Below are 17,932 nucleotides of genomic sequence, written 5' to 3' on the forward strand. Positions count from 1 at the left end.
CAGAGTGGGTTGAGGCCAACAAACCACTGTTCTCAGCTAAAGTGGACCTGCCTGACGTTCTGAGCATGGGGGAGGAGGAACAGGCAGAGGCTGTAATACAGTACAGGGAGAGGGAGAGTATACAGGGAGATTGTGGCAAGAAGAACTGGATGACAATGAAAGAGAAGTGATCCTGGAGCCATTCAAGTTTACTTTTCACAACCCTGACGACATGTGGATTTTTTGTGATGAAATAATGAACACAAAAAATTATCTGGCATATTGTGAATGTCACACTGAGTGACTTTAAGAGTAAAGGGCTACAGAACATTTGATCATGTTGTGACTTGGTGTGTGTGTGTGTGTGTGTGTGTGTGTGTGTGTGTGTGTGTGTGTGTGTTTGTGTTTTTGTGTGTGTGTGTTCTCATTGATCACTTAATAATTTGACATTTATACTGTAGATTTCAAGAGTTAGGGTAGTATTTAGAGGTACTAAGGTGTTCTAGCAATACAAGAATATAATTAGCATAGACATAGAACCAAACATGAAATTTATATTGGTTAAGAATAAAAGTACAGAATAACACAACAGAAAAACGAATTGAAACAAATATATAGAAAAAGAGCAGTGCAATAAAGTCAGAATTAAATGATAATGAAAAGGCAGTGAAGTAGAGCTTAAGAGAAAATGTGTGCACTGACCAAACAAAAGTTTACTATAAAAACAATATATATAATAGACCGGGAATTTAAAGATTTTATGTCATTGTTTACTAATTAATTCATGTGTGAGGGAAAGATTCAACCGGAAGTGCATTTACTAAATTGTGATTTTATTTTGAAATGTATCCCTTGCATTTCCGGGCCTGACAGTGGAGGTCTGCAGTTTTATTTTGAAATGTATGCCGTTCATTTCGGGGCCTGACAGTAGCGGTAGGGGCCTGACAGTGGAGGTCTGCAGCCAGCATCTCTTGGTATTTTCTGCCCTTTCTCCGTTCTAGTTATTAAAGTTTTCTCGGAATATCCAGCAGAGTTGCCTCCTCTCTTGGCTCAAGAAATACCCATCACAAAAACCCAAATCAAACATGGATTTATTAACAGCCATAATGCAGCTGTATCCCTGCATAGTTGTCCAAACACTAAAAAGTGATCCTTACCCCTGAATGAAGAAACTCTACAGAAGAGGATTAGGGCTACATAAAAAAATAAAATAAAAATAAAAATCTCAGAATTCTGAGTTTGCTTTATTTTGAAATTCTCGAGGCGGAAGTGCATGTAGTCGTTCATGGCGGCGGAACACAGGCTCCGCTCTTTAACACGAATGACAGCGGGCTGAAAACGGATTAGACACGCTCCTGTAACAACAGAGACTGTCGTCGGCTCGTTGTGAAAGGTAATTTTTGAATGTGTGAACTTTGAAATGTTATTAGGGTCCATAAAATGTGACGTTTGTGTTTTCCTCCAGCTAACGTTAGCTGGCTAGATAGTGAAAACACCCAAAATGGCTGCTGTGTGGAGACTACGCAGGGTGGCTGAACTCCATCTTTACATTATGATTACATACAACCCGAGGCTTGTTTCTCGTAATATGAGCTATGGCTGCATTTTATTTAGTGCGTTTAAAGCCAGGTGTTATTAGTGTTGTCGCCACAGCCGGCTCTGCAGCCCAGTGTTCCACAGTGGTACACTTGAAGGCGCCATGCAGGACACAGAACGTCCATGGACCGAGCTGTGTTCCAACACTGCAGCACGGCGGTGTAGCTGACTGCCTGTGCTGTGTACAGAGTGAAACCAGGCTGGAACATCCGCGTCCAAGCCTTCTCTTCTCTAATGTTGTCTCTGTGAAGCTGCACACACACACAGTTTGTCTGTTTCTGGGGTTTAATATTAGAACAGGTGTCACTCATTGTGTCATATGTAGCATCAGACACAGTTCTGTGGACCTTCTGTATGCTGAGCACTGAGCTGAGGTTAACACAGTGCTCTGGATCTTCCTGCAGACGGATGCTGCAGAAGGTTAGCAGTCAGAAGCAGAGAAACTCGTGTTGGTGTTGCTTCGTCTGCTTGTCTCTTCATGTTGGACCTTTCTGTTTGGGTCATTTTCCAGACAGATAATATTTTCTATATTAGAGAAATTAATGTAAAGTAAGTGTTCAAACCAAACTGCAGTGACTCTTAGGAGGACGGAGCTTTTTTAGAAACATCTTACTGTTCTTTCATCATGTCCTCAACGTTTCCCTTTGTATTTCATTGATTTGTTATTATATCAACCTGCATGATATGCTTTCTTCAGTTAAATGTTGCATTGTTCCACTTTGACTTCAAGCATTTGACTTATTAACCTCCCTGTTGAAATGATTGGGCATTGTGCAAGAAATCATCTCGGGCCCGTGTCCGGTTTACAGTTCTACCCAGCATGCACGCTCACCTTTTTTCCTAAAAACTAACGTTTGGTCAGAAGTTGCTCGACTTGGTCTGTCCAAGGAACCGTGCCCCTCAAAGACTGCAGATCGTCACCAGATTGAATGTGCACTAGAGTTGTCACGATACCAAAGTGAGTAACCATGATACTATACCAGACAAAGTATCACGGTTCCGGGTATTATTGCGATACTGCAGCCTTTTTTTATTATTATTATTTTTTAACTGCAATGTTTGTACAAGTTATAAATACTTATTAATGACTTATAATGTTGTTTGGTGCATGATAAACATAATACTGGTGAAGTAAGACTTAGACTGAAACAAGTTTGAAACAACGAGTTTGTTTTTTTGAGCAAAATTAGTGGAGCCACTGACGCCGACGCTGCGGAAGACTTGCCGCTCGGGCCTGGTGCTTCTGCCATGGTGAGCGTGTTGTCTCGTGTTTGTGACTGTAAGCCGTGCGTACATCTGGGCAAGACAGAAATTTAGCTTGAAGTGAATTTCTATCGAAGCGGAGCTGTCTTCATGGAGTTTGAACGCACGAACAGCCAATCAGCTAACAGACGGGTGGATCCAGTCTGCGGAAACAGCACAACATCATATCCCCGGACGTCACCAATTACAGGCAAACAGCCAATATTTCAGCAGCTGTGTAGTTCGGTTGCAGTAGTTGCCATGTTGGTTTGTTTACGAGGGAGTAGCATGCAGTGAGGAGCTGGGAGGAGAGAAGAGGTGACCGCTTTGTAGAGGAAACTGGCACTGGTAGTATAGTAATCCACGGTAGTACCGTCGTGTAGAATTTCTAGTATAGTAGGAACCGTTAAGATTTGGCACTGTGGGGTACCATGGGTATCGTGGGTATCATGCAACTCTAATGTGCACACTAACATTTATCAGTCTCTGCATGCATTTACATCTGTATTCTATGCCAGATACTGTATGACATGATAGAGCACAATGACAGCGTAGACTCGTAGACTAAAGGCAGCTGTAGATCTTGAAGGCAAAATAATCATCCATTCAGGTAAAAGATATATAAAGAAACCAGAGAGCTAACTGTTTAAATCACATAGACCTTTGTCATGTCTGATGACGGTGTGTGTCCACATACATATAATGTTAGCCTTCAATCTTCATATCTTTATTTTGTTTTATTATTTGTCTTTTATTGGCTTATCAGGGATGGGCATCGAGAACCAATTTCATAATCAAGATTTTAACCATTAAGAAATTTTCATTTCAATTCTGCTCATCTATTCCAGACAAATCTGAGCTTCTGTTATGATTCGACATCTTCAGTCTGAAAGTGATGTTGTGTGTCTCTTGTTCATCACACAGTTCGTTCAGTTCGGTGCAGCAGCCCACAAGAGAACAGAGACAGAGTATGTTTGAATATTTGTTGACCGCCCAAATGACAATAAGTGCAGATGGACTGGCAGGTCCCGGCAGATACAGAAAGGTATTTGCAGTCAAGGTGAAATTTGGATAGCAACAGCAGAATTGAAATCAACATTTCTTAATGATTCCTTTGACATCTGAACGCCCCAAACATACCTGCAGGAAACATTCAGGGGAAAACTGCACTGTTTGCTCAGCTGCGAACATTTTGGCAAGAATGCCATGATTGGACTGTTGTTATCTTCAATATGCATTGTAGGATAGCAAATGTTTCTTTGGAAGCATTATTACATTTTTTATTTTTGTATCAGGTGTGTGTGTGTGTGTGTGTGTGTGTGTGTGTGTGTGTGTGTGTGTGTGTCCTCGTAGGTTACATTTGCTTTGCTTTGGGGTTTTTTGCTTTTTATTGAATCAGTGTTGTTATAATGTTGCTTTGCTTTCCCGTCCTGAAAGAAAAGCAAGGTGGCCACACTTGAGGACAAAGGAAGGAAGTTCTTGAGGGTGACACCATTTCATTTAAAGGGAAAAACTACAAAAAACCATATGAGGACTGTGCCAACTTATTATATAAAAGTGCAGGAGCAAAAGGACTTCATCTGAAATCTCCTGTTGTAATGACAAAACAAAGCTTGTTCATCTGTATATTTCTGCTTTCCACCTCACAGCCTCGCTGTGCACTCAGACAGTAATTCGCACCTCGCTCCTTCTCTTCGGTTGGAGCCCAGTGCAACAGTCTCCGTCGCCAACTGCACCAGAGGGACCCAATTCATATTTGGATCCGTAGCTGGTGCTGTGACAGCTCTTCGATTGGCTCAGATCGAGATTCAGACGCAGATTGCTCTCCAGCAGCTAGCCACTCTAGCAACCATAACTGTTGGCAACCAGTGTCACAACAACGGGTTTGCAGCAGCAACTTTACCGCCTCACCTGGCTCTCCTGAGTCTTCTCAGTAGACAGAAGGTGTCAGCCAGCAAAACTTACAGAACACAACCGTGTCTCTCTGCTGCCATGTACCACCATCACTCCCAACAACAGGGCTCGCAGCCCTTCTCGAACGGGCCCAGGCCGCCTCATCATCAGCCGCCTCCAAATCAACATCAGAATCGCCCCAGTTCAGAAATGCTATCGCAAGTGATGGGTTACCAGTTTCCTCGTCCCACCCAGCTCCCTGATGAACTAGAGTCTGCCCTGGCTATCCGTGGTGCAAGGGACATGGATCACCGCCTCATTGACCACATGAACCACAGACCAAACCAGCACCAGAACCAAAACTCAGGTTCTGGGATCAGTCAACATGGAAGCTACAGCTCTAACCCAATACCACTCAACTCTGATAATCAGCCTGTACACCAGCAAGGAGTAGACTGGTCAAGTTATCAACCACCAACTAAACTGTTTGCCACTCCTCCACCTAGTGCTAGCCACCAGCCCCAACGACACCAGGGGCCTCAGCAGCAGCAGCAGCAGCAGCAGCCCCCGAGCAGCCACACTGGAACAAACATGCCAAGCTGGACCGCTCCTGTAAGTGACTCACCATCTCCCCAAGCCCGGCACCCCAATGCTGGTGGCGTGGATGGTCAGGGTTTGTACACACCAGAGAGTGCGGGTAGTATCTTGGCTAGCTTTGGACTTTCAAATGAGGACTTAGAAGTGCTGAGTCACTACCCTGATGATCAGCTAACCCCAGACACTTTACCATTCATACTCCGTGACATCCAAATCAACAAGTCAGGCACCCAGAAAACTGCGGCTCCCAATTCCTCCTCTTCATTCTCACGCGTCGTCCATGACCTGCCGCTGCCGCCTACCAGTTCTTCACCATTGGCACGTTCAAACTCCCCAGAAGTGCCCAGCCTTCTTACTGTTACACAGACAGCAGGTAAAGTCATTGACTATGGTCATGCCAGTCGGGCAAAGGATGACCGTAGTACAAGAGAAACTTTCAAAAGGGAGCAGCTCTCCAGTGAAAGGACAGTTAAAATGTTCCCATCTTCGTCATCCTCTTCATTGGCTCCAAAAGCAGATAAAGCTGAAAGGCGGCAGGTTCGTTTGGAACACGCCGAATCAACCAAGCATGGAGACCGGGACTATCGCAGGACAATTTGCAAGAGCAGTCGGTCACCTGGGAGAGAATTTCCACCATCATCCAAATCTCGTAACCTCGACCGAGACTACAGGCGTGACGGACCCAAACCTAGGCCCTCGTCTGAAACCAGGAGTGAGGCTTCCTCGAGACGATCTCTTTCCTCTTCGTCTGGCTCAAAACCACACAGCAACAGCAAGAAGTTACCTACCCCGACCATGATAAGTGATTTCTCAGCTGTGTCTCCAAAGGTGTATCCCCACACCTGCTCCTTGTGCCACACACAGTGTGATCAGGAAAAGGTGAGTGCCAAACATGCTCACGTAGCAATGTCTGAAAGGAATAACGTCACATGTTCAAATGTAGTCTGCAGCCTTTCTTCACCAGGCAGTTGTCAAGATGAGTCACTCTGATGTCATTCAAATAGTTTCAACAGCCCACATTGGCTCAAAACTATAGTCTGTGTTGAAGTGCCTTCAGATGCAGCACTGCTCAGTACTGGTAAGACGCCAGCTTTCATTGTTCCGCACGGGACGAGCTACGTACTCATGCTACCGCAGCTCCACCTTCTTCAAACAAATTTAGAGGTTCTGACTTCAAGAAGTGACTCACATGGCAGAAAGCAGAAAAACTAGGTTTGAAAATTTGACAGTCAAAAGACAACTGTGTGGTGAAGCAAAATAAGAGTTTCAATTGTAAAGCTGTGGCCAGATGAGCCCCTCTTCTCTAACTGTGACTGGTAAAGTCTATTAGTAATGTAAAAGATGGACAGTCAAACTACTTTTTCAAATAATTTATGTTCAAATCTATTCAAGTTGTTCACATGACCCTCAAAAAAGATACGCAGGGAATGAAAAAAGAGCTAAAGCTCATTAGAAAAAACAAAACAAACCTAAATTTATTCAGCACCCACATGACAATGTGAAGCACCAGACCTGTCTGAAGTTCCTAGGAAATGTTCAATGTAGAGAATTAATCAGGCAAATATTGTGTATTTTATGGATTCATGTACTATCAGTATGTGTAAGGGTTAAAAATTCCAACCGCATTAAACTTTTTATCTAATTACTGATGTTCAATGTGTAGAATGAATGCATCAAATTGGCAGTGAGCTGGTGTTTCATGATGATAAAGAATTTAGGACATCCACTATATAGGACAGGTTCATTTAAACGTTGAACATAAATACAAAACAGAATATTTACAAATGTAGTCATTGATAGATGTAATGTCTCTGAGATACATTAATCAACAATGATTACCTTACCTTAAACAATTTTTAAATTTTAGTTTTGTTTTCAGGACAGTTCCTGATGGTTTACAGTATTTTCTTAGTTCAACAGTAAATACTGTTGGATAAACTCTTTGTTCTCTGAGGAAATGGACTGCTCTGGTTTCTCATGTTCTGTAATGGTGTTGAGTGTCAATAAGAATAACTACATTTTAAAATGTTTCCTCTACGTCAGTGTCAGAACACCAATAACTTAGAGCTGTGTGTGATTGTCCTCATTCTCAAGTATGCCAAGTGTGGACCTTTTGAAGATCTGGTTTATTTGGACAAAAGCATTTTGGTTCAGTTCTTTTTCTCAGATTCATATTTGTCTATTAAGATTACCACAAAATAACAAAATTGATGTTAATGAAGCCTGATGTATAAATATGATTCTTAATCATCAAGTCAAGTGCATGTCATGATGTAGCAGAATGTAAAGGTCTCTGCCAGAATCACTGTAACATTGGAGAAGGTTTTTAGGTTTCCAGTTACAAACGGGTTTATCTGAATTATGGTCAACTTTTTGAACACAGGAATTTGTTTTATTTTATTTTGAAGTAAATTATCATTATGTCATGAGCTGTGACAGGACTTCCACATAGCATAGGCAAAACAGATTGCTGGATGAGCTGATAATGAGCTGAGTGTAATAAATGATCCGTCCTCTTTAAACGTTGGGACATATTTAGGTTAAAAACTTTTTTTTATTATTTGTTTGTTTCTGCCAGTGATGTATAGTGTGTTAATGGTAAGAATTGGTAGTTACACTGAAGACGATGGAAGCATCGTATTGTATCCTGTTAGTGGCTGAAACATAATTTGAACATGGATATGGAATCAAAGTACTGGGTCACTTTCAGTTCAGGATTTTCAGTGACCAGTGAACAAAGATCCACCTGAACTTTTGTCTCTGAGTGTAGATAAATGAAGTGTGGCATTGTTTACCTGCACACATGTGAAATTTAATTCTGGCTTAGTTTGAATTCTTGCTGTTCATTTGTGATCGTGACATCTTCCTTTCCCAATTTGTCGTTTCTCTTTAGGACTGGGTTGACCATATTAACACCGTCAACCACACCGCTGCCTGCAGAGACCTGCGTAACAAGTGAGGACATTTTTTACATGCTACCAAAGCTATGCATCTCCAGTGTAGCTCCAGTGTTATGTCACAGATACTTCTTTAGGCAATCTGCATTTGTATAAAGTTGTATAAAAGTAGTTTTTGATGAAACAAACCACACAGAAATGTGTTTGGCTTGTTCCACTGTAGTTGTGTAATCTATTAGCTATGTCCATAGTAGCTGCTGAGCCCGTTTACATCGCCCGCTTGCACAGCTCCGGTTCAGGTATGACACCAGCTCTGCCCCTATCAGTATTCACCCCTTGCCCCAGGCTTAAAAAGGTCTGTGCAACCCAGCTAACAAACTGAGCTAACATTAGCTAACAGCAGCTAGAGTTGGCAGCAGTTTACTTGACTGCCCATCAGGAAACTCTGTTAATCACAGAGAGTTGAGGCGGAGCAGCCAGAAGATCTCAAGGATCTTGCAAGGATCGTACTCGGAGAACAAAGTTCCATAGTGTAAGAACAGTTGAACAGGGCTCTCAGTGGAATGACATAGACACCAGTCACTCAATTACAAATCAGTGTAGCAGCAACATGATTTCAATTCTGTTATTTATAGTAGAAAATTAGCATGATGGGGAATTAAGGTGTTTGACTCTGGGGTAAAAGTTAGATTAACCTAAAAAGTGCAAAAAAATTTAGTTTGTTTGAAGATGTTGAATAAATTTCTAACTGTTGTGTCTCTGAAGGTATCCTGACTGGAAACCAAATCTACCAAGGTCAGCTGGACTTTTGTTCTTATGTTTGCAATAATAATATGTTTTTAGCTGTGAGCAGCAGCCAGTGTTAACTCAGTGCAGCCATGTTCTTTCCACTGTCGTCTCACGGGTTATGTTTTATTAATAAATGTTGTCTTTGATCCAGTCGGAGTGGACGGTACGGTAGCCGGGCTCTGTGGGATCCCAAGGATCACTCTCCATCCGATTCTGTGTCTCGCTCCCTCTCTCACTCTCCTCCGCCGAGTCCTCCTCACAGCAAACACAGATTGGGCTCCCATCCCCACAGTCGGCATGGGAGGTCTCACTATCACCGTCACCACCACCCACCCTATACAGGTAGACCACAAGCTGGAGAGTAGACACAATATGTACAAAGTGGCGACGTGTGAAACTCACTCAAGGATGCAAATGATGTGTATAATGTGGCATAAATAACTTTTAACATTTTTTAATATTCGGAATGAACAGAAAGATGACCAGAGCTGATTTGCAAAAGTGGTCGTGGACTATTTATCTGTTATTTAGCAGCACTGTCTGCACATAATAAATATAATATTACTCTCATATTGAATACAAAGATCAAACAGGCACCTGTAGAATATATCATTAGTTCATTACCAACGAAACAAGAACATGACTGGCACAAATACTAATAAAAGCAATGACTTCTAAGAAATAAGGAATACATTTTTACTATTAATATGTCTAAAGGCTTGTAAAAGGCAGGCCTGCAGAACAAATAATTTTATAATAATAATATATAATAATTAATTCCATTCCTCTTCATTTAGGAGCTATAGCAGAGTGTGCTGGCTCATTCAATGATTTCCTGCTTCTCCACAGAATGTTTGGTTTGTACACCACCCGGCATTTTGGAGAGTACTGTATAAAGACCTTTGTGAATGCTTGTAGCTCACACACTGTATGTGGAGGTCTGTGTCTGAGCATTAAGCTATCAGGGTGTCCCATTTATGTAATTGCACATAAAAACAAACATATAAGCCTTCATTCCATTTGATAAATCCGAATATACTTGAAGAGGTGACACATAGAGGCTTCAAATAACTGATCCTTTGCTGGCTTTATTATTTCAACTGCATGGTTTAACCGGTTTTCATATAATTGGCCAAACTGAAATATTCTCTCTGTTAATATTTCTTCGCACCACTCTCTCATTCATGGCGTGTCTACAGGAGGTTCCTCTCGCAGTGCTGTGAAGCGTCCACATGATGATTCAGCCAGCCCACATCCATCCTCCTCCAAGGCGGGTCACAGCTCCAAACATGGATCCTCACAGACCTCCACCAAATCTTTCAAGAACGCAGCGAAGCCTGGAATCAAGACAACGAAGACGGGAAGTGCCAAGGCCGTTGACACAGTGGGTGTTTTTTCTCTTTATTATGTAAATATGACAATATATACAATTCCACAGCTAATTGATTAAAATGTCGCGTAAATCACACATTTTGGAGAGTGAGTATTCAGACTTTGCGTGTTTGCCTTTGGTTGGCTCAGATTGAAATTCTCCTAGGCTAACCTAAAACTTGTGCTGTTATTTTACAGTCTGCCAAATCTCCTTCAGCCAAGAAGAAGAAGAAAACGGCGACTCCTGGCTCCCAGGACTCTTCTGTCGCAGATCGTCTGGTTTATCTGACAGGCATCCCGAAGGACGCATCGGAGCAAGAAGTTACCGGCTTGGTCGGGTCCTTTGGCAAGATCAACAATGTAATCCTGATGCCGTGCTCCGAGGAAGAGAGCGAGAAGGGCGAAGGGCAGAAGGTGCATTATGCAAGAAATTTGATTCCAGAGAATTATTTACAGGTGTGACGTTGACCACTTTAATAGATGATAAAAGACAAATATATATTTACAGCCCACACAAGCATAAACAGTCACAAACACTAGATAATTCCAAAGTTGGTTTGTTCATTCATTTATTATTTGTAAGATAATATTCTGATGTTATGTACCAATAGTAATTTTCTATTTTGTTGAATCAAAATGATCCAGATCTACTTTTACAATATAAATGTGGCTTACAAAAAAATACATCTGATTGCTGCATCGGCCCAGCTTCTCAAAGAGTCTCTGTCTGTGATTCATGTGTGAAGGTACCTCCCAAAATCAGTATAATTTGAATCATTCATTTAAACAATATAGCAGTGTTTTATTGATAATTACAAGGTGAAGCTATTGGTGCACATGCTCATGAAGAAGCTGTGTATAATAACCGACCACTCGGTGGTGCTGTTTATTACACGTTCTGTTACATTAAGCAAATCTCCACAGTGTACCAGGTATGATGACTATAGCATGTAGTATTTTAAGTATTTCATATTTTCATATCTATATGCACTTCTCTATAGACAGCTGACACAGTAAATTGTTCAGATTTCAATGAACATAATATAATTTTTTTTTTAAACGTGAAAATGTCTTGCTTCTCTGTTCATCGTGGTTTCATTGCTGTCACCCTGTGTGCTGCAGGCCTCTGTGTGCATGGTGAAGGCTGAAGACGCTCAGGCTCTGGCTAACTCCACAGATCTGTCCATCAGAGAGCAGCAGATCACTGCTTTAACAGCCAAGGTACAGTGTGGAAAATCAAATCAAATAAAATTTTATTTGTATAGCCCAAATTCACAAAACACATTTCACCTCGGAGGGCTTTACAGTCTGTACATGGAGTGACACCCTCTGTCCTTAGACCCTCGGTTCGATTGAGGAAAAACTTGCCCACAAAAAACCTTTAACAGGGAAAAAATGTGGAAGAAACCTCAGGAAGAGCCACAGAGGAGGGATCCCTCTCCCAGGACGGACAGACGTGCAATGGATGTCACATGTACAGAACAAATCAACACAAACATATTGTACAATTACAATGAATGATAAAATGACAATGAATTACAATGAATGATAAAATGACAATGAATTACAATGAATGATAAAATGATTACAGTAGCAGTGGAACCTGTGATAGAGAGACACAGATGCACAGCAGCAGCAAATCATAAACTAACTATTAACTGTAATATCACATATACAAAATCTGCATGTATATGTGTGTATGTATGTATACGCATTGATGAGATCTTATGTTTAAAACTACATGTATGTAAGCTCATGTCCATTCAATTTTTTCATTTGTCTTAGAAAGCTGAAGTGGGGCAGTGTTCTGATGCTAACAGGTCTGTCACAGTTCTCATCATCTGAAGCATTTTTAGGTTTCAAAGCTGCACCGACTGTTCACTCAACCATCAATTGTTCTGTCTTCACAGCAGACCGGCTCCAGGACAGGACAGAGGCGCTGCTGCAGACGACTCAGGTACTGTAAATATCAGCTTATGTCTTATAATCTGTAATCTTAATTGTATTTGAATAATTCTAGAAAAAGCAGTCACTGCTGTGGCTAAGGCCATATTCAGACCCAAGCAGGCATTGCAGCAGCCGCAGAGCTCTGTGGCAGAGGTGGTGTGACGATGTTTTATTTGTGATGAACATAACTGCCATAAAATCTTTTCTCTCTCAAAACAAACAGACACAGATCAAAATAAACTCCTTGTGTCACTATGTTATAGTATAGACTGTGTCTATGAAATGAACAAAACCAGAACACAACAGGTGGAGTAACATACTGTATTTTCCTCCATGAATTCCACCTGGACTGCTCTCAGCTCAGGTTGATTCAGGCAGCTCGTTTGTTTAGTAAAATTCAACAGGCCCTGCAGCCTCAACACTCTGCTTCGTTCTAACCTGCATTTTCTACATACCGCTGGATTTGGTTTGAATCATGTACATGTAGACTTGTTTGTGTTGTTGAATATATACTAATAGTTGCTCTGCTTGAACTTTGACCCTTCCCCAAGTCACCGCAGCAGGAGGTGAGGCTGACCAGAAGCCTTCTGATGAGGTACATGAATACAAATCCATATCAAAAATTGTAACACTGTGAAGGCTGGTGAGCATGAATTGAACATGATCTGCTTCATTGCAGCTAAATGTCTGCACGTTTGTCTCCACTAATACAATGTCAGTAATCAGGATTTTCTTACATTTCAATCCAATGTCTCCAATAGAAGAGCATGCTGTTGATCACTGGACTTCCTGAGAGTGGCTGGTCAGAGAGTGACATCATCAAGCTGGTCCAACCCTTTGGAACTCCCTCTGACATCATCCTGGCAACACATATTGGAAAGGTTGGTACTCACACAGTTTGATCTGGAGAGGACCAAACACTTCAGTGACATCAGTAGTAAAAGTAATGGATGCACATACCTCATAATTTTTACATGATAGTTGGTTTTCAGTATGTGTGATGTTCAGAACAATAGTCACAAAAATGATCATGAATACCCACAATGCAATATAAAATGTAAGCTTCTGTGTTACTCTGTCTGTAAATATTAGAGGTGTAGCAGTAAGTGTATTTATTCAAATGTGAATTGGTTCAGTGACACTGTCAACAAAGTCGCACACACAGAACAGAAACAAATTTCAAGTGGAAAGTTTTGTCAGCCGTAGTATGCCAGTCCACTTAGCCATGTCCACTTCAGTGTTACTGTAGCAACCCACTCACTTCTAATTCTTCCATGTTTTCTTTCTTTCACTGGCTGCTCTGTCTGACACTACAGAGCCGCCGCAGTTTAAAAGTAACATTTATTATTTGAACCATTTTTAAACCATTTTTAAAGGCACCAAAACGAGACTCAGGACTTCTGAACTAAGCTAAATTCTAAACAGTTTAGTTTGTTTTTGAGATCTAAAAAGTGCTGAATGTCAGTGTACCATTAAACCCTACACAAATAAGAGACATTGTATCTGTTCTAAACATGCTGCACTGTCTTCATTTGTTTTTCAAATGTTTTATATAGTTTTTTACACCATGTGAGTGTATGAACTGTTACACCATGTTAATACATGAAAAATGTTATTTTTAACATTTTCTGTTATGACCTTAAAAACAAGGACATAGTGAACTGTGTATTTTGTGTCCAAAATGAGTGTGTGTGTTGCTGAGCTGCTGTTGTCTGTGGGTTTTTTTGGGGGTTTTTTTTTACTTGTTTGGCAGTTGTATTTTTGATTAATGGATCTCTGGAGCTCTTTCAGGACAGATCATGTCTGACGATGAGCTTTTAGGCTGTTGCTGTTTGTGTGCCACACTGATGTATAAAAACATCTTGTTTGTGTGTTAGGTACTGGTGACTGTGCCCAACATGGAGATCGCTCAAGAGATGATGAAAGTTCACTCGTTCAGCCCGATGAACATCAACGACACTGAGCTGAAGATGACTCATCTCAAACAGTGTGTCTGCCTCAATGCGCCGGTATGACTCGTCACTCCACAGTATTCTGATCATCTTTGTCATCAATTAGTTGAACAATGAACACTGAGCATTACCTGAGAATTAATACTAAGAATGTCTTCATGCAGGTGGCTCTCTACAATCTTCTGATGGGATCAGTGGACCTATTAGTGAGTATTTCTACCAGATTATTTTGATTGGTCTGTTTTCCATGAACTGACTGAGTCTGCTAAACCGGAATTATCTGCTGGCTAACAGGTCACTGAATGTTCTTTTACGTCTTGCAGGAGAGTTCTGTTTCAGTTGGTTGGAGCAGCTTGTTGGTCATCAGTAATGTTCCCAGCACGCCATCCAGCTCCTCGGAGGTTGAGAAACTGGTGCGCCGCTTTGGTACCGTCATCAAGACTCTGGTGCTCAACAGTATGGTGAGGCCTGCTACATCATATCCTGATAAATCCATCCTCTCCTGATCTGTCACCTCGATGAGAGAAAGAAAACTCACATGATGCTTACGTGATGTTCTGTCTCTCCCTGTTCAGGTCATTTGTGAAATGGCGACTGCAGCCATGGCTCTGTCTGTTTACAAACGCTTCCAGACATTCCCGTGCATCATCCAGAACAACCCTCTGTTCTTCTCCCGTAAGCCGGACCCCAAAGCTAACACACAGACCAGAGTCATCAGTGCATATGTTGATCCATCTGAGGTGAGTATCTTTGATAAATGATTGGCAGTGGTTGTTATTTGGATGTAGATTCCTGTAGCTTTAACTTGATGTGATGTTGTGTCTGGTTGTAGGACACATCTGCAAATGGCAAAGGCCAGACAACAGCAGCCGCAGAGGAAGAGGCTACAGCACATAAAGAGGGCTCTGAATGTCTGGTGGAAGGAACAGAGAAAGATGTCGATGGGAAGGATGACAAAATGAAGACCACAGAGGAGACGTTTGGTGAAGACGAAGCTTTGGGAGAAAACGAGAGCAAGGACAGGTTTAGTAATGTTGTGTCTGACTCTTTGGCTGCACCGGTGACTAAGCCAGAAACAGACCCAGAGACTGACACTGTTGGATCAACTGTTGGAAATGTCATGGAGACAGCAGAAGAGAAGGAAGACGTCACTGCATCCAAATCAGGGAATGACGAGACTCCTGCTGGTGAAGCGACAGGAGGATCCACCTCTGATGGCCATGCAGCTTCACTGGAGACAGCCATGCCAGAACTCCCAAAGGTAATAAAGTCTGTTCTCCTGCAGTTAACATCAGGACCCTCCAGCGTATTCACTGAGGTTTGTGACTTTCTGTTTGACCAGGTTACTCAGGAGATGGTGAACGCACTGCTCGTGGAGTGTCGAACAAGAACCGCCAGCCATCCCAACAATACATCAGCTTCCACCAACGGAGAGCAGGGACGAACACAAACTGAGACAGAGCAGGGCAAGGAAGCAGCAGAGGAGACAAAAGAGGTGGCCAAGAACCACACACAGGAGGAGGTGAAGAAGCAGGAGAAGGAGCGAAAAGAGAGGGAAGCAAGGAAGGAGAGAGAGAGGAAGGACAGGGAGAGGAGGGTCTGGGAGAAGGAGGAGAGGTCCAGGAAGGAGAGGGAGAGGGAGGAAAGAGCCAGGAGAGAGAGAGAGAAGAGGGAGGAGGAAAGAAGGGAGTGGGAGAGGAGGGAAAGGGAGAGAAGGGAGAGGAAGAGATCTCATGGTGAGAGGTCGTCTGGCAGGATGGAGGGAAACAAGCAGAGCGTCAGGAGGGATGGACATAACTCTAAAACGGTGAGAGGACACGAGCGCTCAAGAAGTGTTGATTGAGTTAAACCTCTGCTCTTTTCTCATCCTCTTATCTTTGTCCTGTCCTCCAATCAGGTGGTGGAGGAGGAAGATGATGATGACTTCCCCTTCAACCTGAGTGACTTTGTGACCGTAGATGAAGTGGGAGATGTTAATGACCTTCCTACTTCTCCTTCTCCCACCGTTCCCATAGAAACCATGGGAGAAGGGGAGGATGCTTCAGCGGTACGTATCATCTGAATATCACCTAAAAGAGTTTCTCTACCTCGTTATACACGTGTCTAATTTCCTGTTTCCAGGACGTGTGTGACGTGACCATGGAAGTTACCACGGAAACAAAACAGTCAGAAGCTGCAGAGACTCTGAAGTCTGATGAGAACACATCAGAGTCTGAACCTGTTACTGTGCTGACAGCCGAGACCTCGGACAGTTTGGTGTCCTCAGATTTGACACCCGCTGCAGCATCTCCCTCTCCGGCTCCACAGTCTGCCTCGTCCCCCAGCACACAAACTCACGAACCAGAATCACCTGACACAGGTACACCCTCACACTGATTCACCTTGATTATGACCTGAAGGAGACTCCATCTTTAAGTTTCATTTGTGTCGTTCATTTTGTCCAGAAACTCCACAGACAGCCACTCTGAACTCCACCACACAGCATGAACCTGTGCCCACACCTGCAGCTTCAGCTGCCCCAACTGACTCCTCCTCAAACACACCAGCCATGAGGGAAGTGACTGCAAAGAAAGAGGAAGATGAGAAAGAGGAGAAAAATCACAGCCGGGCTAAGGAGGAGGAGATGGTGGAGGTGTCAGACAAAACAGAGGAGACGCAGGGTGAAAAGGAGAAAGAGACGAGCGCTCCCGCTGTGGAACCAGGTATGATTTATTTGATTTAGTTTGAATTAGAGAAGATGCTGAAGTCAGTGTACTGCTGCCACTCATAGTTCTGTCTCTCATAGGAAAGAACGAGAAGTCTGAAACTCAAACCATCACTGAAGAGGAGAGTGTGGCGAAGAAACTAAAGACAGAAACACCCACAAGTGGAGACACCCTGCCTCCGTTTGACCCCAGCAACCCTGTTGGTAAGAAGTTTCAATCATACACAGCACAACACACAGTGAAGTGTGTTCTCTGCTTTTAACTCGTCTGATTTGAGAGTTCACTTTCATGTCTGTGTCATCAGGTCTGGAGTTCTTGGTCCCGAAGACGGGTTTCTTCTGCAAGGTGTGTAATAGGTTCTTCAGTGGAACCAAAGAGGCAGAGATCAACCACTGCAAAACCCTCAAACACTACCAGAACCTTCAGGTAGAGCACACACACACACACTTACTGTCAACATTTATTTGATCACAAAGAGGTGTGTGTTCCGGTCTAATCCAGTTTCTGTTGTTTCACTTCTAGAAATATCTGCAAACCACGAAAACAACCAAACCAGAGTCCAGCTGAATATGACGATGAACTGTTGACTGGATTTACTCCTCACTTTGTCTCCTTATGTCTCATTCAGGGTCCACATTCTCACATCACTGTAGATTAGTGTCATGTCATGTCCTGTCTCCATTTCAATATATGCTGTTCATTTATTATTATTTTTTTGTTCATGTAAAATTCAGAGAAACAAGTGGAAAGTGTGTACAGTGGAAGCATCATGAAGTGTGTAGTCAATAAAATGTTTTACTAAATTGTCTGTGAACATTTTACAACAACAACAAAACAGATTCAGTGTTTTCTCTCAACTCTGAGACATTGAGTGTTTTCAGGCCACAGAGCACGGTCCTCCTCCTGTGTTCTATATAAATGTGTTACATGTTAAACTGGACTTACAGTAACGTACTAAACTAAA

At 42.4% G+C, this 17,932-nt stretch overlaps 1 protein-coding gene across 3 annotated transcripts; it reads left to right on the forward strand.

Moving 5' to 3' along the window:
• The first annotated feature begins 1,224 nt into the window (after positions 1-1,224).
• On the forward strand, positions 1,225-17,798 carry LOC104937884 (zinc finger protein 638-like). Of its 3 annotated transcripts, none has more exons than XM_010754199.3 (24): positions 1,225-1,372; positions 4,467-6,186; positions 8,201-8,262; positions 8,970-8,999; positions 9,145-9,335; positions 10,193-10,377; positions 10,563-10,820; positions 11,487-11,585; positions 12,150-12,184; positions 12,275-12,321; positions 12,863-12,906; positions 13,073-13,192; positions 14,189-14,320; positions 14,428-14,469; positions 14,587-14,724; positions 14,839-15,003; positions 15,096-15,524; positions 15,606-16,070; positions 16,161-16,310; positions 16,385-16,622; positions 16,708-16,965; positions 17,049-17,171; positions 17,273-17,394; positions 17,491-17,798. In XM_010754199.3, exons 2-24 carry the CDS (start codon positions 4,810-4,812, stop codon positions 17,533-17,535), a joined length of 4,755 nt encoding a protein of 1,584 aa, XP_010752501.2. In that variant the 5' UTR covers positions 1,225-1,372; positions 4,467-4,809; the 3' UTR covers positions 17,536-17,798. The 3 variants fall into 3 exon arrangements, with proteins under 3 accessions (XP_010752501.2, XP_027139375.1, XP_027139376.1); XM_027283574.1 differs by having other exon boundaries at positions 12,278-12,321; XM_027283575.1 differs by having other exon boundaries at positions 10,563-10,778.
• Positions 17,799-17,932: the final 134 nt, after the last annotated feature.

Source organism: Larimichthys crocea, chromosome X, assembly GCF_000972845.2.
Source record: "Larimichthys crocea isolate SSNF chromosome X, L_crocea_2.0, whole genome shotgun sequence".
Taxonomy (NCBI): Eukaryota; Metazoa; Chordata; class Actinopteri; family Sciaenidae; genus Larimichthys; species Larimichthys crocea.

Coding starts and splice junctions, on each gene's coding strand:
- LOC104937884 (XM_010754199.3), top strand. CDS start 4,810: ATGTACCACCATCACTCCCAACAACAGGGCTCGCAGCCCTTCTCGAAC. Junction 8,263..8,969: donor TGCAGAGACCTGCGTAACAA/GTGAGGACATTT, acceptor GTGTCTCTGAAG/GTATCCTGACTGGAAACCAA. Junction 16,071..16,160: donor ATGGACATAACTCTAAAACG/GTGAGAGGACAC, acceptor TCCTCCAATCAG/GTGGTGGAGGAGGAAGATGA.